Source organism: Saccopteryx leptura, chromosome 5 (assembly GCF_036850995.1).
Source record: "Saccopteryx leptura isolate mSacLep1 chromosome 5, mSacLep1_pri_phased_curated, whole genome shotgun sequence".
In the NCBI taxonomy this organism is placed as follows: domain Eukaryota; kingdom Metazoa; phylum Chordata; class Mammalia; order Chiroptera; family Emballonuridae; genus Saccopteryx; species Saccopteryx leptura.
The window spans coordinates 164,560,489-164,584,771 of record NC_089507.1 but is presented as its reverse complement, the minus strand read 5'-3'; the positions used below and the strand labels follow the sequence as shown (position 1 = coordinate 164,584,771).

General features: G+C 37.5%; 1 protein-coding gene across 3 annotated transcripts in view; it reads right to left on the bottom strand.

The window, feature by feature from the left end:
- HELZ (helicase with zinc finger) overlaps window positions 1-24,283 on the bottom strand; it is a 197,321-nt gene that overhangs the window by 112,002 nt on the left and 61,036 nt on the right. For all 3 annotated transcript variants that reach the window (XM_066386510.1, XM_066386512.1, XM_066386511.1), the window contains 7 exons: window positions 22,374-22,498; window positions 19,584-19,640; window positions 14,693-14,744; window positions 13,248-13,323; window positions 10,679-10,877; window positions 10,119-10,226; window positions 8,779-9,076 (listed from right to left, as the gene is read on the bottom strand). In XM_066386510.1, the coding sequence (XP_066242607.1) occupies window positions 8,779-9,076; window positions 10,119-10,226; window positions 10,679-10,877; window positions 13,248-13,323; window positions 14,693-14,744; window positions 19,584-19,640; window positions 22,374-22,498 (915 nt within the window). The remainder of the gene's footprint in view (window positions 1-8,778; window positions 9,077-10,118; window positions 10,227-10,678; window positions 10,878-13,247; window positions 13,324-14,692; window positions 14,745-19,583; window positions 19,641-22,373; window positions 22,499-24,283) is intronic.

The window sequence follows — 24,283 nt, the reverse complement described above, 5'->3', positions numbered from 1 at the left end:
AAGCACAGCTGACCCTAACCAACACAGGCTTGAATTGTGCAAGTCCACTTATACACATATATTTTTTTCAATAAATATTATAAATGTATTTTCTCTTCTATATGATTTTCCTAATAACATTTTGTTTTCTCTAGCTTATTTTAAGAATATAGTATATAGCAGTAGAGTGTTGGTCCAGCATGTGGAAGTCCTGGGTTCAATTCCCGGCTAGGGCACACAGGAGAAGCACACATCTGCTTCTCCACCCTTCCTCCTCTCCTTTCTTTCTCTCTCTCTCTTCCCTTCCCACCGCCAAGGCTCCATTGGAGCAAAGTTGGCCCGGGCGCTGAGGATGGCTCCACGGCCTCAGCCTCAGACGCTAGAATGGCTCTGGGTGCAGTGGAACAACGCCCCAGAGAGGCTGAGCATCGCCCCCTGGTGGGCATGCTGGGTCGATCCTGGCTGGGCACATGTGGGAGTCTGTCTGACTGCCTCTCCGCTTCTTACTTTGGAAAAATAAAAAAAGTATACAGTATATAATACATATACAAAATATGTACTGATCAACTGCTTTTGCTCTTCATAAGGCTTTTTATCTATAGTAGGCTATTAATAGGTAAGTTTGGGCAGGGGCCAAAACTTATATGCAGATTTCAACTGCACAGGGAGTCAGTAGCCCTTATCCCTGAGTTGTTTGAGAGTCAACTGTAGAAGTTTCATAAAGTAGACTAACCACATATTCTTCCTAAATCACTCTAAAACTGGGCACTGCCTATTCATTCATTAAATCATAGCTGAGCGTGACTAGTTACTGGGGCCCATATATATATTTAAATCATACAAATACGCACATATTTACCATCACTAAAGATCAGATGCTACATATTATCAAAAGAGCCAAGATGTACATAATTCTCTTCCTTGATTCAAAAGTCAAAAAGAGAAATACCAAGAGTACCATGACAAACCAACCAATTTTTAAAAATTAAATTATGTAATATGGAAGAATCTATTTAATATGTAATAAAAGGATATCTAACTACTTTTTAGGGTGGGGAATTATAGTTCATAATTTTATTTTAAATAAGAAACTGATTCAGACTATTCCTAGATCAATGTTATGTTCATATTCTTTAAACGTCACTAGTTATTCCTAATTGATATTTAAGTAGCTGGGATAATAAACCTAAAACAGTATAGCTTTCCTTTCAAAAAGGTGTTTTTATCACCTATTTGATATACAAAGCAGATTATACTGAAAGTCATTCTATTCTGGGCCAGAAGTAGTCAGGCTTTTTGGAAAAAGTTGTATGAGAAATTATGATGCTATCATTTTACCTATGTAATGCCATGATCTCCACCCTGATTTTATGAAATTCTTAAAATTAGTATCTTCGCCTGACCTGTGGTGGTGCAGTGGATAAAGCGTCGACCTGGAAATGCTGAGGTCGCCGGTTCGAAACCCTGGGCTTGCCTGGTCAAGGCACATATGGGAGTTGATGCTTCCTGCTCCTCCCCCCTTCTCTCTCTCTCTGCCTCTCTCTCCTCTCTGTCTCTCTCTCTCCCTCTCCTCTCTAAAAAATAAATAAATAAATAAATAAATAAATAAATAAATAAATAAAAATTTTTAAAAATGGATTGTAAAAAAAAAAAATTAGTATCTTTACACAGGCAGTACAATTTCAAAACAATTCCCAAACAATGTTAAATTTTATGCCATTTTTCTTAAATGCCTGTAAGCACAATACAAAGGAAAAGAGAGCGGAGGGAGCAGAAAGGACGCTGGAAGAAATCCGTGTGTGCCAGCTTCAGTCTATAAACTACGGTCAAGGCATTAACTCGGATGTCAGAAATGAACTGTGGCCAGCGACCACCAAGGATGTATTGTGCAGAAACCACGTCACTTCCCTTTCATCTGAACTTGAGACAGACTTCTGCCTCCAATCCTCTCACTTGAAAAAATAAGCTTATTAAAACCTGTTTACCCACATAACTTCCAGTGCGAGAGGTCATTAATCCTTAAGTGTTCCTCTTTAAATAAAGGAGGGGGAAGACGCCACCCAGGGGGGCTGAGCTTTAGTTACTGGGGCCCATTTCACTCCCACCAGCAACACATGCATATCTGCTAACATCTAACCCAGGCTTGTGCGCTACTCAGGGCAGCCTGAGCTGGTTCACTGGTAAGGCTTTCCATCAACCTAGATTAGGTTAAGATGAAAAACACTCTGGAAAGATGAGAAGTGAATAAGGTCAGAGTCATTATTCATAAAACCACGTAGGGAGAGTCTAACAATAATTCATTAAACCAAGTCCTGGATAAGAAATCTGAGAGCGAACCCGACAGAAATTACGTATCTATGGAATTGGTTACCCTGAGAGGTGGTAGGTAGAAATATAAATATATTTTAAGATAAATTCTTAAGAAAAAGTTAAAGATATTTAAAATATACCTAATTTTTGAAAACAGTATAAGGGAAGAACTGCTACTGCCAAAAATAGAATTCGAGGTTGGAGTAACTAGTCTGACACAAGATAGCTTCCCAACTTCTCCTGCCCTCTGATTACAGAGAACAGCAGGGCTCTCGTTTCAGCCACAGTTACTATCCTAATAAAGCATCCAAAGGGTTGGTTTGTTTTGTCTTGCAGTATGTAGCAGACTTGAAAATAACAGGACCTGGAGAATGGATAAGAAGTAAGAAAGAAGAATAAAACCCAGTGTTCTATGGACACAGCATAAGGGCCAACACAAAAGAAGTATGCAATAAATGCATGTTAAATATGGAATTTGTTAAAACAAAAAAAGATCATTTATCTAGGACTTCCAAAGAATGAGATAAAATGATTCCTAATTCCAAAACATTGTTATCCTCAGAAAATATTCTTGACTGTGGCTTTATAAATTCTGACCACTCAAATTAACAACAAACTAAAATCCAAAAGTAATCCCAAACTACCATTTCAGCTAGCCATGTCAACATCATCATTCTTCTCACCAAAACTGCTACATAAAAGATGAGCGCCTCTGAGCTTTTCTATCTGTCTGTCCCGTTTTCCAGATCTCTGCACAGCTAATAAAAAGTTAAAACAGGCCTGACCTGTGGTGGCGCAATGGGATAAAGGGTCGTCCTAGAACACTGAAGTTACCGGTTTGAAGCCCTGGGCTTGCCTGGTCAAGCCACATATGGGAGTTGATACTTCCAGCCCCCCCCCCCTTGCCCCACCTCTCCTCTCTAAAAATGGAATAAAGTCTTTTTTTAAAAAAAAGTTAAAACAGCGTAGGAATACTTCATGCTTCTATATCCTTTCACTCAGTTATATTTATCTTTATTGGCAAATATACAATTTTTAAAATCAATTTTTCTATTCCTTTCTGATCACATAATATTAAATATTACATATTTACTATATATACCACTTTGGTAGTTGGAGATCATTTGTATGTCATACTAATATTTTAATGTTAGTGCTAACATCCACTGCTAGACTCAAAGTAGAGAAACATGAATATAAAATTTTCACATTTAAATATAAGAATTGTCAACCTGTAGCTTTCAGATATGCAAAGCAGAATTCCAAGTCAATTTTGCCAAGCAAAAATTTTCCATTACTCAAACTTGTGGTATAAACTATATAATGCAGTTTGTTTGCTAAGCAAGAGGAAACTACTAACTCCCTTCTTTTGTAGATGTCTTTTACCACACATTTTTTTTTTTAAGATTTTATTTCTTGATTTTTGGAGAGAGGAGAAAAAGACAGAAATGAGGGAAGAGCAGGAGGCATGAACTCATAGTAGTCGCTTGTCATATGTGCCTTGACCAGGCAAGCCTGGGGTTTTGAACTAGCAACCTCAGCATTCCGGGTCGATGCTTTATCCACTGTGCCACCACAGGTCAGCCTACCGCACATTTTTGAGAGGTACATCTTTCATCCAAAAAAAATTTTTCTGGACCTGAATTGCAACAAGGGAAAAACAATGATAAAACAATGTTAACGTTAAACATGTTTCCCAGTATGCAGGATTGCCAAACAACAACTACAGGGGGAAAGTATTCATTCATAACCTGCAAACAAAAAAGGTTTGAATGCTTTGTGTAAAAAAAAAAAAAAAAAAAAAAGTGGGTTCTTTTTCCCAATTCAAGTTGGAATTAACTAAAATAAGTAGGTATTTTAGTTCAATAATGAATGATGAATTAGAAATGCCTGTCATGTAACTTGATTTTAAGTTTCAAGGAGTAATGCACTTAGTGTAAGTTCTATGATCAAATCGGTTTGACAGACACTGAGCCTTTAATTCTGAGCACACTGTGACTCTCCACAAGGGAAATAAAATGTGCACCATTTCCAAATGTATTTAGACACGGAACCCCACCCATTATTAATGTGTATAACCCCTATTAATGTCTATGGCATACAGTTTTGGAAACATCAAGCTAAAAGATGATCCATCACAGTCCAACTTTATAACTATATGGAAGAGAAATGCATGCCCATAGCATTAACTTAAGAACAAAACCTTATTTAAACAATGGACATCAATCAAGTGCAAGAAGTGATAAAGCTATTTCCCTATCAAATTCTAATTTCTGGCCCTGACACAGTTGGCTCAGTGGTAAAGTGTTGGCCTGCATGTGAAAGTCCTGGGTTCAATTCCCGGCCATAGCACATAGGAGAGGTGCCCATCTGCTTCTCCAACCTTCTCCCCTTTTTTCTCTCTGTCTCTCTCTTCCCCTCCCACAGCCAAGACTCCATTGGAGCAAAGTTGGCCCGGGAGCTTTAGTGCCCTACCAAGGGCACTAAAATGGCTCCTGTTGCAAGAGCAATGCCCCAGATGGGCAGAGCATCGCTCCCTGGTGGGCATGCCAGGTGGATCCTGGTCAGGCATATGTGGGAGTCTGTCTGCCTCCCCACTTCTCACTTCAGAAATAAATTTCTTATTTCACACCATCACTGAATTTCTTTCAGTGTATATAAACCAAATTATACTGTGATATAATTTATAATGTTAGCAAAACTATATGGAAACATAATAAAGCCCAGATCTAATTCAATTCCCCAATTCCCCAATTCCCAACTGCATTTGGCCAACCTGTCCATGGAATAACACTTGACTTGTAATTCTCCGCCAAGGAAGATCAAATGATGAAATGGCTGAGGCTGGAGATGAAATTAGCCAGACTGTCAGTTACATTGTCACCAATTTAACAAAGATGTTCTCTTACTCTCAATGTCTCTGAATGTTATCCATACAAATATTCCAGGGAAAGATAAAAATGGGATACAACATTTTACATTTTTTTATTTCAGAATGTTTTATAAAATTGTGATTTTGCATAAATCTTTTGCCCTCATTTTTTTGCTGACAAGCACTCTGCTATAATAATTAAAAAAACACTAACTAGTATTAAGATTGACACAGGAAACAAACATTGTTTATATCCTACTTTCATTTCATCAAAATTCTGTTGGGACTCTACACAATCACACTGACACCAATATAGTCCACAATAAAAAATTCAAGAACAAAAACATCAACATATTAAATTACATCAATTTTAACAATATAGAAAATATCTGACAATTAAAAATTAGCACAAGACAGCTAATTTAAGTAACAAAATAATCAACCAAATGTCATCTAGCTTGCTTTCTAAACCTAGACTTAAGTTTTCCTTTTATGTTACAAAACTGATACCATAAAATATATTTTGCATTTTGTATTGTTATCTTATAAATTAATTTTTCCTGTTTCACTATGTGACTGTTTTAACATATCCAAATTAGTTCAAGAAAATGCTTAACTTTTTTCAATTATTTTCCATAACATAACTATGTAAAAGTAAAACCTTGTTTAAAACAAAATAGGTAAAGATATCAAACTGCAAAAAGGTCACTTAATAAAAGATACAGTATTACAAAAAAAAGGAGGAAGATATAATATTGGTTCCAAAGGGGAGGAAATCCTTGTCTGTATGAATTCTCTCTACTATATCTGAATAAACGTAAAATATATTGTTTTCACACTGATACATTAGCACCATCAGGAATGAGATTATTTCTAGTTACCCCTCTCAAAGTATCGGTCATTTTGGACAGCTTCTCTTCCACCCTGCACTGACTCTCTTGGTAAGAAGATCTGTGGGTGCTGTGACCTTCCTGACTTGTCCATCTCTGCTTTTCAGTCCTGCTAGCACTAGTCTCCGTCCTCTTTTTTTTTTTTTTTTAAATCCTCCTCCCCTCTTCCTGCTTTCTTCATTCTGTTTGTAATCCAGAAATTATAGCTGCTGATAAAAAATAATAGCTACGCCTGACCAGGCGGTGGCACAGTGGATAGAGCGTTGGACTGGGATGCGGAGGACCCAGGTTCGAGACCCTGAGGTCGCAAGCTTGAGCGCGGGCTCATCTGGATTGAGCAAAACTCACCAGCTTCAGTCCAAGGTCGCTGGCTCCAGCAAGAGGTTACTCGGTCTGCTGAAGGCCCACGGTCAAGGCACATATGAGAAAGCAATCAATGAACTAAGATGTCGCAACGAAAAACTGATGATTGATGCTTCTCATCTCTCTCTGTTCCTGTCTGTCTGTCCCCATCTATCTCTCTCTCTGACTCTCTGTCTTTGTAAAAAAATAATAAAAAAAATTTTTTTAATTTAAAAATAATAATAATAGCTATTAGGGTTAGGGTTAGGGGTTAGGGGTTAGAGATTAAGGGTTAGGGTTAAGGTTAGGGTTGGGTTAGCGGTTAGGGTTAGGGTTAGGGTTAGGAAAGGAAAGAAAAAATAAAGAAAAAAATAATAGCCATAATTTACTAAATGCCTACTATGTGCCAGATATTCTGCAAGGCTTATTTCTAGGTCCCACGATAATCCTCTAAAGCAGGCATTACTAGCCCCATTTACAGATGTTTCCACAGAAAGCTCAGATGTTAAGTGCTCTGCCCAGGGTCACACAGGTAATAATCCGAAAATTAGGATCCGAATCCAACTTTATTTGCCTCTGAAGTCTGTCCACTGCTCTTTTTCCCCAAGCAGAAAAGGAGAACATATCTGAGGAAAAGTAGCCCAGGGCCCTTCCTCCCTCCAGACCACCCGAGTGTCTGAAACCCTCTTCATCACTACCTTCTCTCATTGTCTTAGTAGTATCACTTGTCTCTTACTTTTTATTGCAAACATTTAACGCTCTATCTTATAAAATAGGCTTTTATTAACTAGTACAGACTCTTGACAACACAACCTACGTCTATGAGAAATGAGTCATGAGTCCACCAATCTAAAAGCAAACTTTTAAAATACAACCCACGTCAAAGTCAAAACATCTTCCCAGAGTTCTATTTGAGGAGAGATGCATGTTGGTCTCTATCATTAAGTTTCATTATGATTAAAAAAGGGTCTCACGGTCTTGTTGTCTCACTTTCTAGTCTCTAAAAGCAACTTGCCAGTACAGGAATAGGCAAACCACAGCATGCAGCAAATCCAGCCTGCTGCTGTTTCAAAAGTAAAGTTCTACTGGACCACAGCCACGCCCCTTCACTTAAGAGATTGTGTATGGCTGCTCTGTCACTACAATGCAGATCTGAGTAATTGCAACAGAGATCAGCTGCCCTGCAATGCAAAGTATTTACTACCTGGCCCTTCACAGAAAAAAAATTGTTAGTAAATATAAAGCAAATATTTTCATTTTGTCAATTATTATATCAATTTGGCTATGGGAAATTACATTTTTATTTCAAAAAGTATGAAGACAAAAACAATATAATAATAAAAACAAGTAAAAGAAATCAAAGTGAGAAATAAAGGTAAAATAAAGTATGGGAATATTAACATATATACAAGAAGGTAATGCCTAATTGTTCAATTTGGACACAAATGTTGATTCAACCTTACCAGCTGCTAAAGGAACAATTCCACCTGTTCACTTTGCCCAAAAAAATTAAATCCTAGCATTTGCTCATGAAAAACACAACTTTTAGTTCTTATAAATAGGACAGTATGGTACAAAGTAAAAAACTTCCTCCCTAACATGGTGAGTTACAGTCAATACAAAAGCAAGTTTCACACAGCTCTGCAATACGAATTTAAATACTCAGTGTTTGATAAATAAAAATAAAGCACGTATGAATCAAACCAAGAGCCAAAGAACTGTAGGCTAACATGACCTTTCCTTGTCTTTTTGAATCTTGGCATAAAATTTAGGTATACACAGCAATATGATAACATACAAGGAAATTCATCATCTTCTACAGGTGCTTACATTTACAAACCAGGAAACTCTTCCCAAGAAAACAGAGCAGATTCTATTAACAGTGCCTGGGTCTCCTTCACATTAGTGAATGTACAAAACCAACTATTAAAAGCTTATATTTAGGACTTTTCATTCAGAGATAATACACTACTATCATCTCATCAGTAATTGGACAGTTGGACATGGAAATAGATAGTGTAGGTATACTCACGATTACCATTAAAATGATATTCTACCCCGACTAATATTATAAGGTTTTATTTGTGCTAAAATCATCTTACTTTAACAATGAAGTTGGGAGACCAAGACAGATCTGATCATCGACTCATACAAGCTTGGGGAATCTCAGAGTGAGCTTTGCCCTACGACTGTATAAAGAGAAAGGGCATAATGTAAACCATTCTGATCTTATTACATTGTAAATGAGTCAATTAATTTAGGATTTTTTCCCCTTATGATGCCTCCCTATTCATAGAACATACAGGAGCTAAAACATATCTTTCAATGTTGCTACGATAGTGCCTTTTAATACATTGTATCAGGGGGAAAAAATCTAAATATTACCTTCTGTAGAAGCTGCATCAATCATTACTCTTTGCATGAGTACAGGTTCCAATCCAAAGTCGAAAACTATGGTTTGGCGAAAAGTTCCAAATATTTCTGTGTTAAATGCTATCCCGACTTTATACACGTAATGATCTAATCCATTTTGGACCATCTTTCCTCCTATCCATTCTTGACAGTTCTCTGGAACTTCTTGTGATACCTGGGTAGTACTATCTCCAGCAGATATTGCAATGATACTAAAATGAGGACGATGAGCATCATAAAGCAATGCTACACGATACAGCATTCTTGCAGGCTACAAGGAAGTTAAAATAATTCATTGAGTACAAGGGGGTAAAAAACTCCAACTGTAACTGGGCTCTTCAATGAAAATATTTCCATAAGGGACTTTTACTTTCCCATGCTTCTAAGATACTATGTTAAAAATATAAATTGTGCTCATAAGCCATTTAAGGGGGGGAAAATCAGAATGGTTAAAAAAAAATGTTGTTAAAATGACATTTATGTCAATTAGACCTCAACAAAGCTGAAAATTTTTGAAATGACATATATCTGCTCCATTACTAGCTCCCCTGCCTTTCTGTGATATGTTCACCTTTCACTTTGGTAAAGGCTATCACCTTGTATGACCATCAACCTCCAACTCTCCATATCCTGAGCCTAGAAGAGCTTTCTCTAGCCTCAAGTAGGAAGTCTTCACAGGCGGGCAATTAACCTTGAAAGTGCTGGATTGGGTTCAAGGCTGAAGCTAAATGCTCCCAGAATTGTCACCCCAAGATGCAGACGAGACAGTGGAAGGAATATCACCAAAAAGTACACAAAACCTTTCCACTGCATCTACCCACAGAAATTTTCACTTTGCTTCATTCTTAAACATTGAATATTGTAATTCAAGATGAGAAGCACTGCAAAATGTCTCCTATTAAAACACCATTATTACAGAATTTGTATTTTATCAAATTAGATATAAAAACAAGTTATCATTGTTTAAAAATCTTAGAATTGCCAAGATTAAACAATTTTTAAACAGTTAATTATAAGCCTTGAACCCCATCCTATGTTCCAAGTTTGGAAGACAGTATGACGAAGACCTCTTTACCAAATAAATAAGCAAGCAAATATGTAAACATATACAAAGATTTTTATCTCAAAATCTAAAAAAAAAATTGTGCCTTTAATGATCAAAATGCAGAACACTTTAGTACAATATAGAAGCTACATTAAAATGCCCTTAGATTAAAACATTGTTAATGTTCTTTAACACAGAGATTTAAAAGTCCAAAGAAGCTTTAAGAAAATTGGAAATTTATATTCCTTAGATTGCACAAAATTCCTACCTTACAGGTGAGAGCAAAGGTCCATGTTTGGTGAGACTTTTTGGTGTTGACAGTCACCGTCAGATCAGGATTGTGCTCTACCTTTACCCCTTCTACACATTCACTAAGCTGAAAAAGGAGAGCAACGAAGGTTATGTTTTTATTCCTAAAAGCACACACAAAACTTCTAACATAGTAAATAAATGTCAACAGTAAGATGTAGTAGAACTGTTTGCAAAGCAAGGTATCTTATATACTAATTTTCAGTTACTTGTATAAGAACAAAATATAATAAAGCTAAAATAAGAGACATAAGAAAATAAACTACAAACAAATGGCAGTAAAAATTCCCTGAATAAAAATAAATATACCTGCAAACCTCCAAACAAATGGCTTAATTCTACTCTTTATTTTAGCAAATGGCTCTACATTTGCTATAAAAAAAACACTTTATCAAGAATCAAGTTCTCCATATAGAGGATAATGAAATAAACCAAAATATAGCACAAAATAAAGTTAAAATTTAAACAAGGTCATTATTTAAAACAAACAAACAAAAAAGTGCAGTTTATTTTCCTCACCACTTTCTCAGGAGATAATGAATTCATCCACTTTTCTATCAAGGTTTCCATGTAACTGCCTGAGAACTGCTTATTCTCATTTTGCTGTTTCAATTTTATCAACCGTGAAGCATATCTTTTCTGCCATTCTGCTAGTTCTTCCTGGGAATGTGCTGAAGTACACTGCGCACCATACCTACAGATTCCTTGCTCTAAAAATCTAAGTAGAATAGGAAAGACTGTTTTATCATACACTTTGTTGGACCATTTAAAAGATTAACTTTCAGCAATTGCCCTCCAACTCTTCAATAACCAAAACAAAACTTAATCTCCTAAAAGGTCATATTTATCACACCGTCTTGTACAGAGGAGGAAGAAATTTAGAGAACATTCACAACAGTTTGTCAAAATAGCAACTCCCATATTTCCTGACCTCCTTCTTTGGAATCAGGGAATGCTAAAAGCAGAACATAATCATAACCCCTCCCCCCACCCATAGAAACGACCATTGGAAAGGTAGCTTCCTTGTTGATACAACAACTATCAGAAAATTCCTCTTAGAGCAGAAGTTTTTACAGCAATACTGACATCAAGTGGATTAACTCGTCAAACACAAGTATGCCCTACTTCCCAAAAAAATGAAACCTAAAGAAAATTTCCCACAAAGAACTTCATTCTGGAAAAAACTTTAATATATCATAAATTATCATTTTTAAGGCTTCTGCTTTTCACCTTTACTCTTTTCTATATTATGATTACCTATATTTCATTGAAAATATTGGACTATATTAATTTGCTTGAAGTTTTAAATAAATTAAGGATAAAAGTTTTATATTAGAATCACAGTTCAATAGATTAAATTCTTCAATAGGTAAAGTTCATAAGTGTTCATTTTAAAGGCTACAGACTTAATGAATTCTCAGTGTTTATAACTCAAAAATTAACTGACACGTCAGTAGTCAAAAACATAAAAATGCAAGACTTTGATCATTACATTTTATAAGTTTTTAAAACCCTGCAAATTATGGGTTCAGCCAATTTGTAAACAGTTGAACCATAAAAAATATAAAGCATCTTATGATAATAAAATGTAAATTATAAATAGCAAAATGGAGACAAGAGTGATATAGTATATCATAGATAAATTTTCAACTGGTAAAATATCAAATAGCAAGAAATACAAAATGAACCACAGCACAATTTAAATTATCAAATGTCTCACTGTATTTTAAAAGGTAAGTGTACATTAAGGTTTTGGGGTTTTTTTTAAAGATATTTATTTATTTATTTATTTATTTACAGAGACAGAGAGAGAGTCAGAGAGAAGGATAGATAGGGACAAACAGACAGGAACGGAGAGAGATGAGAAGCATCAATCATCAGTTTTTCGTTGCGACACCTTAGTTGTTCATTGACTGCTTTCTCATATGTGCCTTGACCGCGGGGCTTCAGCAGACCGAGTAACCCCTTGCTCGAGCCAGTGACCTCGGGTCCAAGCTGGTGAGCTTTTGTTCAAACCAGATGAGCCGGCGCTCAAGCTGGCGACCTCGGGGTCTCGAACCTGGGTCCTCCGCATCCCAGTTCGACGCTTTATCCACGGCGCCACCGCCTGGTCAGGCCATTAAGGTTTTCTTGATGATACATAAAGCACTTAAACCTAAATTATGATATTTATTAAATTCTCTCATGCTTCATAAAACATGTTTAAAATTATATATTTGTTTCTCTTAAATATGTCTTAATGAGCCAAATATTTCTTTGTCTTTTTTACTGCTTTATTTTAAATTATAGTCCTAAAAGCTGAAGGTTGGATATTCTCATTTGGACTATAAACTTTTCTACATCTCCTTTGCATAATCCAATTATGGGCTGCCTCATCAACAATAAGATGTCACCTGGATTTTCAAAATTTACCATTTAGTTTATTTCTACTATAAAATCAAATCTGATGTCTTCACTTTTCAGCCATTAAAATTACATTATCAAATTTCCCTAATCAAAAGCAATCTAGAGTAATGACATTTTATATCTAAAATTCCACTAGTTACTAGCTCTTATCAAATGAACTGATTTCATCTTTCTAAATGTGACTTATAATTCTTTCTACCTTAATACATAATTATTGTTATGAAAGGTTAGCCCTTCAAATTATATAAGGATTACCTGTAGATACAGATTTTTTAGAAAAGTTCTTAAAATATTTTAACATTTCTTCATCTATTTTATCTTCTATTTCATAAATAATTTTCAGTTACCATAATTTAGGTAAATTTCACATAAACAAGAGACCAGCAATTAAATTCAGTCATATTACTTCAACTGGTATTATAAGAGACTTCTAAACAAAGTCTTAACAATCTCCATATCTAACCTTGTTTTTATAATTAAAAGAAGGCTCATCAAAATGGCTTTGACTTTAATTATTCAAGGATAATGACCATTATGGCTTCTGTTTCAAATTCAAAATAAACCATTTTACTCAATCATTATAGTTTTTACTTCACTTAGTCTCTTCTTTATAAACGTGAAGGAAAATTAACTATTCTTTGAATAAAGACATGTTATGAGTTAAAAAAAAAATTCACATTACCTTTTACACAAAGTATATTCCTCACTGCTTGTGATTCCCCTAGGTGGTGGGCGGAAATGCCAACCGTTACAAGATCCTAGAGAGTAATCAGGATATGATCTTATCATTTGAGGCTCGCTAATAATTCTGATATTTTACTGTGTAAGAAACTCTATAAACTCTCCACACACATCATCCCAGATGATGTAAAAAGAACATGATATACTTACTTGCCTCTACCAAAAAAGTAATGGACCAATCGAGTGAGTTAAATTAACCATATGAAACTTAAAAATCACTGAAGAAGCAGTTACCAAGCAGTTAAATCAAATCTATGACCCTGACTCCTATCCTAGCAACTGATGAGCATATTTCCAGTGCTCTCTCTTTTCTAAAAACTAAGGGGGGAGGGATATTGGCGTGCCTGTCATTTCTTAAGTATGAGATGTGTCTCTATTAGGAATAATTCAGGAATGAGAAATTTTTGTATCCTGGAAGGAAATTTTATAGAACAAATTCCAATACTGCATATTGAGTGAGAAGAAGTTCCCCAGAACACGCATGTTCCCTAGGATTTGTCTAACACATGTCACTGTATAAAACAGTCCTTTTTTACAATGGAAATAAAGTTCAAAAAGTTCAATTCTGAGATAGAAGCTAAAAAATAACATCTGTACACTTCTGAATACAATGAGCTTTGATTCATTTAGATAAAAGGTTTCAAATAAGCCAGGGGAAATAGGGCTTAAGAGAGAAACGCTAGGGTTACAGAAGCAGAGCAGCAGACAAGTTTTCAAGGACCTTAGAGCCATTTTCTATTCCCTTGGAAGTCACTGTGCCTTCCTGCCTCCACCAAAAATAAAGATATTCAGCCAGGTTGAATTTAAAGTTGTGTATCATCCCTTATCTGCTGTATGGCTGGAGAAATTACTGAACATTAATAAATATCAGTTTCATCACCTCTCAAAAAGATGAAGGGCTCTAAGAAAGCACACATTGCGGTGAGAGCCACTACAACAGTACACAGTACTAGCAAGCACTCAGTGAATGTTGCTGTCTCTTCCCTTTCCTCCAGCAAAAGAGGATTTTAATAGTGGCCAGAACAACTCAGTTTACAGGTCAGAACTTCCAAAAAGTAGTCATTGGACTAGCCTGGGATAGAGAGAGGAGAAAAGACTTCCCCCTCTAAGGATTGCTAAGAATGAGTTTTAATTTTAGAACTACATAGAGGCAAGAAAATGAAATAGATGACCTCTGGCATTGCTTCCACCATTACTCCGTTATTCTAAGAAAAGGCGCCAGTGAAAAAAACTGCTTTCACCCACACTTATTTTTTTAACTAAAATTTTATACTCTCTCCTAGACTTCCACTTACATGTACTGTAACTCAGTAAATTTTCTCAACAATCAACCCAAAACCAATGCCCAGAACTACAGCTACTAAGAAGTTAGAGTTTGGTACTTACCCTCTTCTAAGTCTTCCATATGATATCCAGACAGGACGTTACTAGTTGCTGTCTGCAATTTTTCAAATGAAAGATATTTTTATAATAAGAACTATCCAGTTGATGTTGAATTAAACTTGGACATTTTCAATATTTTTTTAAGCTTGAGTTTGAATACTTAGAAAATTTTAACATTCATATTTTAAATATTTTTTGCTCTTTGCTCTATCTTAAACTATTCTTAAACACAGAAAAGAAATATTTGTGTGGCCCTCACTAAGGAAACTGACAGATTTCCTACATAAAAATTACCTAGTAGCAAGAGATGTTGAAGTCCCCAGTCCTGAATCCACGGAGAGCACTGTCCGTCCACTTATTCATTTCACTCTCCTCTTCGTAAGACCCAGAGAATGACCAGACAGCAAAGCACCTTTTATCATGTAGCAAGCCAAGTGCCACCACTTGGGAGCCTGAGAGCACATCCTGCCAAGTCCCCCTCACTCTGGGATGAGCCCTTCTCCCAAAATGGAGGCCACGGCCAAGATCCATTCACTCTGACTTCCTGGTTTTCTTGACACCACTGTTGCAGATATATCCAGAATCTGTCCATTTGACTCTAGCTTTACTCTAAACTCCATACCCACAATTCAGCTAAGGGCCAGCCATAGCTCTTCCTATTTAACTAACTACTCCCCAGCATGGTACATGCTGACCACTGTCAGCCACGTATAGGTCCATGGCCAACAGACTGTAATGTCTCTACATTCCTGCCCCTTACAGAGGAGCTGGCACACACTGGGTACTCAGTAAATGGTGGATGAATGGCTGGATGCAATTCGAACACAACATATCCAAAACAAATTCATCAACTTTACTGCAAATCTCCTTCTTTCACTGCCCCTTACCACAAGTTAATAGATTCATCTTCCCCAAGGAGAGCAAGGCTGAGATTATAAAAACCATCTTGAACTCTCCTCTCCTGTTCTGCTATCAGAGTGTTCTCCAAATCCTGCCCAACCAGGTGTAGGATGTCTCCTATACTCTCTATGCCCACTGCCACTGTCCTTGGTAAGGCCCTCACTACTACTTGTCTCATCTAATTCTTAAACCAACTGACTGCCAACCTTACCCTGGACCAAGTCACCCCTGGGTCTTCACTTAGCTACCCCTTTGACCTCAGTTTCCACACTCCTGCCTCCCTGGTGTCCCCACAAAGCAGTACGCTCTCCCTTCCCTGCCTATACTTCCATCCCAGCGCTCACTAACCACAGGCTGCCCTATGAACACAGTAGCTGTGTGTGTTTCAGACTGGGCCACCAGATTGTTTTTCATGAATATCTCAGCTTTCCAAAACCCACAGAACCTTGAACAGCACAGGCGCACAGTAAATGATGAACTGAATCAGAAGGAGGAAATGGTATCCCAAGGTGACATCTGGAATGTCTTATGCCACAGAAAAATGTCATAAATGCTAATTGGATATAACTGAAATAATAATATCACTATAATTCATATGTTGCTGATTAAAGTGGACTTTTTAGGTTGGGCAGGAACTAAATCATTATAATAACTCTACTGGAAAAAGCCTTCTTATTCTCAAACTACTAATAAGTTTTTAAAGACAACCCATTCTTTTTGAAAAATGAGGACTATATATAAGAATACGTAAGCCAGCATATCAGTTGTATTATTTACATTGCAAGATTTCTACACTCAACACACACAAGAAAAGGTACATTAAGAGATCTCTAAATTGTACAAGCAAGCTCTAAGTGCCATCGTCCCACACTGGCCCTCAAAAAATTATTCCACCTACACAGAATGTAGAAATATAAAAGTTAATACTTGACTTCAAGTATGAATTTAAAGTACTATACCTCCTCTATAAAATTTATCAAAATAAATGTATCAAACATGCAAAAAAGATGGGAATAAAATGGTTTGGTCATAAAGGGAAAGCCAAAGCATTTATAACTGTTAGAAGGGAAAAGCACATAGTGTACTTCCCGCGTCAGCGTCTGCAACGACTTGCAAATGCACAGTAAAAGCCTGAGCGGGCACTGCTGCCTGCCGGCTGGCCAGGGAACCAGGGATTCAGGGAACATGCCTACTCGTTGGCAGAGCTGGGAAATTGAGGCGCCTGGCCTCAGATGAGTATTTGGTCACCGTGGCTTTTAGGTTCGTAAGTATTGTGTTGGTTTTTGTTGTTTTTTTAAACACTCTTTTTACGTGCTCAGATCCCAAGACAGAAAGACAATATGAATTAACTTAGGATCCTCAGTCCTTACTAATACTTTCAGGGAAGGCAGCCAAACCTTGTATTGCTAGAATTCCTATAAACTTACCATCAAATCTAATATTTGATACGTTACATTTAACTAGAGAATATGTACTGTTTTTGTTCTCATTGGCCAAACTTCAGCCCGATGTCTTTATTCTTATCCACCAGCATTCACAAGGTAAATACCAGCACAGCCTGACCTTCAAATAAAAATTGTTGCTATTTTTGGCCCTGGCCGGTTGGCTCAGCGGTAGAGCGTCGGCCTGGCGTGCGGGGGACCCAGGTTCGATTCCCGGCCAGGGCACATAGGAGAAGCGCCCATTTGCTTCTCCACCCTCCCCCCCTTCCTTCCTCTCTGTCTCTCTCTTCCCCTCCCGCAGCCGAGGCTCCATTGGAGCAGGGATGGCCCAGGCGCTGGGGATGGCTCCTTGGCCTCTGCCCCAGGCGCTAGAGTGGCTCTGGTCACGACGGAGCGACGCCCCGGAGGGGCAGAGCGTCATCCCCTGGTGGGCAGAGCATCGCCCCCTGGTGGGCGTGCCGGGTGGATCCCGGTCGGGCGCATGCGGGAGTCTGTCTGACTGTCTCTCCCCGTTTCCAGCTTCAGAAAAAAAAAAAGAAAGAAAAAAAAATTGTTGCTATTTTTAAATACGTCATGTGCAATAATAAATAAGAGTAGCATTGTTTGTTAACTTTTTCTAGATGGATTTTTAAAAAATAATAAGTTTACTAACCAAAAAGAATACTACTTTGGTTACACAGAAAAAAATTATAACAAAATTAAATAATTTCTTCCAAAAGTATGATCACCAAGTAAGAGTCAAGTGATATTTGTAGCTTTACATGTAACAGTATTATAAACATTAAAAATAAAATTTTATAGGCCTGGTCACTTGGCTCAGCGGTAGAGCGTCGGCCTGGCATGTGGAAGTCCCGGGTTCGATTTCCGGTCAGGGTACACAGGAGAAGCACCCATCTGCTTCTCCACCCCTCCCCCTCTCCTTCCTCTCTGTTCTCTCTTCCCCTCCCGCAGCCAAGGTTCCATTGGAGCAAAGTTGGCCTGGGCGCTGAGGATAGCTCCATGGCCTCTGACTCAGGTGCTAGAATGGCTCCAGCCGCAACAGAGTATCACCCCAGATGGGCAGAGCATCACCCCTGGTGGGCATGCCAGGTGGATCTCAGTTGGGCGCATGCAGGAGTCTGTCTTCCCACTTCTAACTTCAGAAAAATACAAAAATAAAAATAAAAATAAATAAAATTTTATATATACTCTGATATATGATTATCAGATGTAAAACTGGTAATTCAATTAAGGCAATAAAAGAGGAACAAAGCCAAAAATCTTAATAAAATAAAAGGTCATCTTATTTTACATTCCCATTTTAAAAATTTGAAACATTTATAATTCTCTTCTTTTATCCTTAGAAATTAAAAAGACTACATATATACAAGAAAAGAAATGATTAATAAGAGCTTGCTGATTCTTGGTTGACTCACAATAAGATAACAGAAGACAAAGTAAGTAACATTTTTTAAAAACCTAACTAGAACAAAAGAAAGAGGATCTTTTACCCAGCTTACGCAAGCCACAATGATTATCTTTGCTTATTGGTATGAACCGTGATATATCATTCAATGTGAAATGGGCAAGTAATTGACAGGAGGTCGAGGCCCACACCCGGGGTCTCTGTGCATGCTCTCTTCCCGCCTGGGTGCCGTCACCTCACTCTCCATGGCCCAATGCCTGTTCAGCTCCAGCTCTTTGTTTCACTGGCCCATCCCTGCCAATCTCAGTTATTTTCCCATCACAGAAAGCCTATTCTTTTCCTCCATACCACTCACCTCTACATGAATTACACCTATAGTTCTTTATTTGTTGTCTATCTCTTCCCAGAGGACAAGGACCACGGTGTCATGGTCAGGGCTGTATCCCCAGCACCAAGCATACATAGTACCCAGCATACAGTAAGTGCCAATTAGGAATAAATAAGCCAATCAATCACTCACTTTACATGGGCTTCCACTTACGAATAAAGCTGACCAAAATGGCTATTTTTAAAATGAGACCTCTAAATAAAAACACTGGGATACACCTGTTCAAGGACCAGAAATGTGAGACTTACAAAGCTACAGGACTTTTACATAGCCATTGCTGTCTGTCCCTGGTCTGCCATGTGTCCTTCAAGTTCATTACCAGAGCACATTTTTGTTCACCATTTACCCTGATACACATTATTTCCATCTCCTACAACCATTCCTTAAAAATAGACCTTAAATCCCAGACTTCTTGATTCACAGGCTTGAGGAACATCTCATTTTTAATAACAGTCTTTTCTGGCAGCCAGATGTAGTTAAACACTAAAATTTCCCAACCATCTTTCCACTTGTCGGTCAGAAACAGCTAATAAGAATTAGAGACAGAAGACCTAGGTGCAAGGGAGACACGAGAAGAAGCACAGCTCCTATGATGGGACCAACTGGGCTGCAGGAGAAGGTCAGAAGGTTCCACTACTCCACCTTGACAGCCTTGCTTTCTCAGCTGATGCCTAGTTATTTTCCAAATTTTAATACAGAACAATTACTAGCCAGACTTCGTTAAACTCTTTCCAAAGAGATCCCCTGAAATAGTCTTACCTCTGTTTCTGTGAGAAGTGTTTTTAGTCTTGTTAAATCTTTTGTTACCATCCCATTCTGAAAGGGTAAGTGAAAAAGTGAAAAACGATTAGTATATTAGTTCTTTACTATGGGGACTTAATTGCTCAGCTGTTTCTAAGGTTTCTCTGTAAAGAAAACAATGTTACCCTGTCTCCCATCCCTACTATCATTAATGATGACAGTAAAGCTAACCATCTATAAGGAAAGTTAAAAAGGTTAATTTAACAGGATAAAATATACAGTATGTCCTAAAACACTGTATTCCTCTTCCATAAAAGTTTAAAATCAATTTAATAAAATATTTGCAATGGGCCCTGGCCAGTTGGCTCAGTAGTAGAGCGTCGGCCTGGCATGCAGAAGTCCCGGGTTCGATTCCTGGACAGGGCACATAGGAGAGGCGCCCATCTGCTTCTCCACCCCTCCCCCTCTCCTTCCTCTCTGTCTCTCTCTTCCCCTCCCGCAGCCGAGGCTCCATTGGAGCAAAAGATGGCCCGGGCGCTGGGGATGGCTCCTTGGCCTCTGCCCCAGGCGCTAGAGTGGCTCTGGTAGCAACAGAGCGATGCCCCGGATGGGCAGAGCATCGTCCCCTGGTGGGCGTGCCGGGTGAATCCCGGTCGGGTGCATGCGGGAGTCTGTCTGACTGCCTCCCCGTTTCCAGCTCCAGAAAAATACAAAAAAATTAAAAATAAATAAATAAAAAATATTTGCAATGGGTATCAACAAAGAGCAAGATAGCATAATTGAAAAGAAAAATAAACCTAAAGTATTTTAAAACTTTTTTCCCTAAAACTAATGGGTTTATATTTGCAAAGTGGTGAACTCAATCAGTTAGTTACCCATGAATCAGAGTCACATAAAATGATGATACCACTTTAAAGGTGGCTTATTAATAAAGCCATTAAAGGAAAATATATAAAATATTCTTTCTTCTGAAGTTCAAATTTCACTTGAGATTGAAAAGCAAATTACTTCTTGGCCTTGGCCAGTTATTCAGTTGGTTGGAGCATCATCCCAAAAGGACAAGGTTGTGGGTTCAATCCCCGGTCAGGGTCCATACAGGAAGCAACCAATGAATGCACAACTAAGTAGAACAAGTGAATGCTTCCCTCTCTCTTTCCCTTCCTCTCTCTGTCTCTCTAAAACCAGTCAATTAAGGGGGGAAAAAAGCCTATTACTTAAATATGCAATAGGTAAAACTGTGCAATACACTTAACTAATATAAAAAGGCTTCTTAAAAATAAAATATTCTTACTAATAGAGATATATTATTATCTATTTAGAAATAAAGAGCTACATTATTTTGGTATATTAATACATTTTAGCTTCTATGTTCATTTGTGATTTTAGTGAAATAAAAATAATTTGTTAAACTGATGCAACAATTCCACTACACAAAAATTCCTTAGAAAATAAGTAAATTATCCTCTGAGATGAGTTATTACATTACACTCAGCAGTACACCAAGTACTTTCCTAATTCCTTTATTTAACCAAATCTATTTATCTGCACTGAAAACATACCTTTGCACCAAATTTTTACCATTAATATTAATTCAAAATATAATAAAAGAGAATAAAATAAAATATCCATGCTGTATAGCAAAGTATACATATACTTTCTTGCTTTCACTATTTATTATGATTCCTGAAAAATATCAGAGAATTAAGTTTCCAACTGATAAAAAAAAAAACATTATACTATCTCATCTTCCAATTTCTATAGATTGCCAACTCTATCTAAAGTTCCAAAAAGCAATCTTTGAATTATTTCAAACAAAAAGTCCAGAAAATTAAATGATCCATTTAAAAAAAAATGAATCCCAAAGTCTGAACAGAATTAAATAGCTCCATCAGAGTGACTATGAATATCAACTTACACACATAGCATTTTCAGAAACAAAAGTGATTATTACTTAAATTACATAAATGTAAACAGTTCATGTAATAAATGGCTGAATTTAAGAACCCTATAAAATCATAAATCCACAGGAGAATTTTAAAACATAAACAGAACCAAAAGTATTTCCAGCTTTTAGCTATCCTATACTTTGAAATTTATAAAAAGTGCTTGCAATTCTTTTATATGAATTATCACATACAGAAATCCAATGATTAAACATCAGTTTGTTGAAGAGAAATGAGTCTCAAGGTACTCCTGAACTTTCATTTCTGGTAGGAGAAAATAAAAGGAAAAAATGTACACTAACTGTTTTTTCCACTACATTCTTAAGGAGTTGACTAAATGAATCTGTTTTCGGACATTCAAAATTAGAATTCATCACCATATGATTTATGGAATATAAAACTAAAAGCAACAAATGAAAAAACAAGACAATTAAACAAACAAAACCTCATTTGACACAAACCATATGATTGTTACTGGAAAGAAACGGGGTAAAGAAACTAGTCAAGAGGGTCAATGGTTGATGTTTAAGTGTCAGTATAATATGGTGGCATCAACCAATTTTTTTAATTGATTTTAGAGAGACAGAGAGAGGAAGGGAAAGAGAAAGGGAAGCATTCATTTGTTGTTTCACGTAGTTGTGCACTCATTGGGTGCTTCCTGTATGGACCCTGACTGGGGATCCACCATCAGCCAATACAGTAGCAAAAAGAGACTTGACTTGGGTGGTAAACATACAATGCAACATACAGTTGATGTTTCATAGAATAATACACTGGAAACCTTTATCATTTTATTAAGCAATGTCACCCCAATAAATTTTTTTAAAAATCACTGGGAAAAAAGAATTAGAGCTCATCAACATACCAGAGACTCTCCTGTCAGTGACTTGGCAAGAATGTTGGATACAAGTTGGAGCTTTCCCTTCAGCTGCATGCAGCAAAGCACGGCCTGAAAGGCACCATCGCCATTGGCCAGTCCTTCTCCCAGCACTGTCATAAAAGAACCACCATCGTTAATCATGTGACATTTAACACACCTTTTTCTTGATTTGAATATTGGTACACTGTCACAAGCATGACTTCCTATATACTAAAAGACAAACTTGTGAGTGCTAGAGAAAAGCAATGGTGTTTAAGTTCTGCCCAAGACATGCACAACGACAAGAAAAAATGGGACAACCCTCATATTTAACCCACTACAGCCTAGAGCCAGTAGAATCCCACCAAAATCACAGAAAGAATTAAGCTTAAATCTCTCGAACCTATGGTTTCTGGGTACAAGAAGCCTTTTAAATTGCTGAAATATTCAATGAATCAAGTTCTCACATTTTTGACAGTGACACAGGAGACCCAGTGCCATTAAAATACCTAAAAATAGAAATTGCAGGCCCTGGCCGGTTGGCTCAGCGGTAGAGCGTCGGCCTGGCGTGCGGGGGACCCGGGTTCGATTCCCGGCCAGGGCACATAGGAGAAGCGCCCATTTGCTTCTCCACCCCCACCCCCTCCTTCCTCTCTGTCTCTCTCTTCCCCTCCCGCAGCCAAGGCTCCATTGGAGCAAAGATGGCCTGGGCGCTGGGGATGGCTCCTTGGCCTCTGCCCCAGGCGCTAGAGTGGCTCTGGTCGCAGCAGAGCGACGCCCCGGAGGGGCAGAGCATCGCCCCCTGGGTGGATCCCGGTCGGGCGCATGCGGGAGTCTGTCTGACTGTCTCTCCCCGTTTCCAGCTTCAGAAAAATACAAAAAAAAAAAAAGAAATTGCAAATCTCAACATTTAAAATTTGTTATTTATTGATTGATTTTAGAGAGAGAGGAAAGGAGAGGGAGATAGGGAAAGGGAGGGGGAGATAAAGAAGGAGAAGGGGAGAAAAACATCAATTTGTTGTTCCACTTATTTATGCATCTATTGGTTGATTCTGGTATGTGCCCTGTCTGGGGATCGAACCTGCAACCCTGGTGTATCAGAATGATACTCTAACCAACTGAACTACCCGAATAGGCACAAATCTCAACATTTGATATTCCTAAGCTATAAATCAGCCTTTATCAAAACCAGAAAGATTAATTAAGAATCCAACTGTCAAATGGCCATTGTAAATACTAGCCAATTGTTTGCAAGCATTGGCAGGTCTAATTTTGTACAATCATAAGCAGCACATAGTTCAAACAATACAGAATATACTCCTTTTTATGCCGTGTCACTTGAGATCATTTTTCATAGCAATGGTTGTCAACTGTTAAAATAATCTGTATCCTTCTCTTTACTGCTAAGTCCAAGATTCTTTTCTGAGTTCCTATACATTTGGGCTTCCATTATAAGATAATTAATTTCCCGAAAGAAAATATTTTGGAAATTTAATTTTTCTAATTATTTCCAAGGAAATGTTTTAGGTATCAGTATAACATACTACATATCTCCAGTCCATTCAGTCTGTTCATAATATTTTTACTTCAGTTGTACTAAACATATTTTCATTTTATTGTTCAATGTTTTTATTACACAAATATATACCAACATTAATCAAAATCTACATAAAAGATTGAAATCATATCGAGCACTTTCTCTGATCACAATGGCATTAAACTAGAAATCAGCCTGGCCTGTGGTGGCGCAGTGGATAAAGCGTTGACCTGGAAATGCTGAGGTCGCCAGTTCGAAACCCTGGGCTTGCCTGGTCAAGGCACATATGGGAGTTGATGTTTCCGGCTCCTCCCCCCTTCTCTCTCTCTGTCTCTCTCTCCTCTCTCTCTCTGCTCTCTAAAAATGAATAAATAAAATA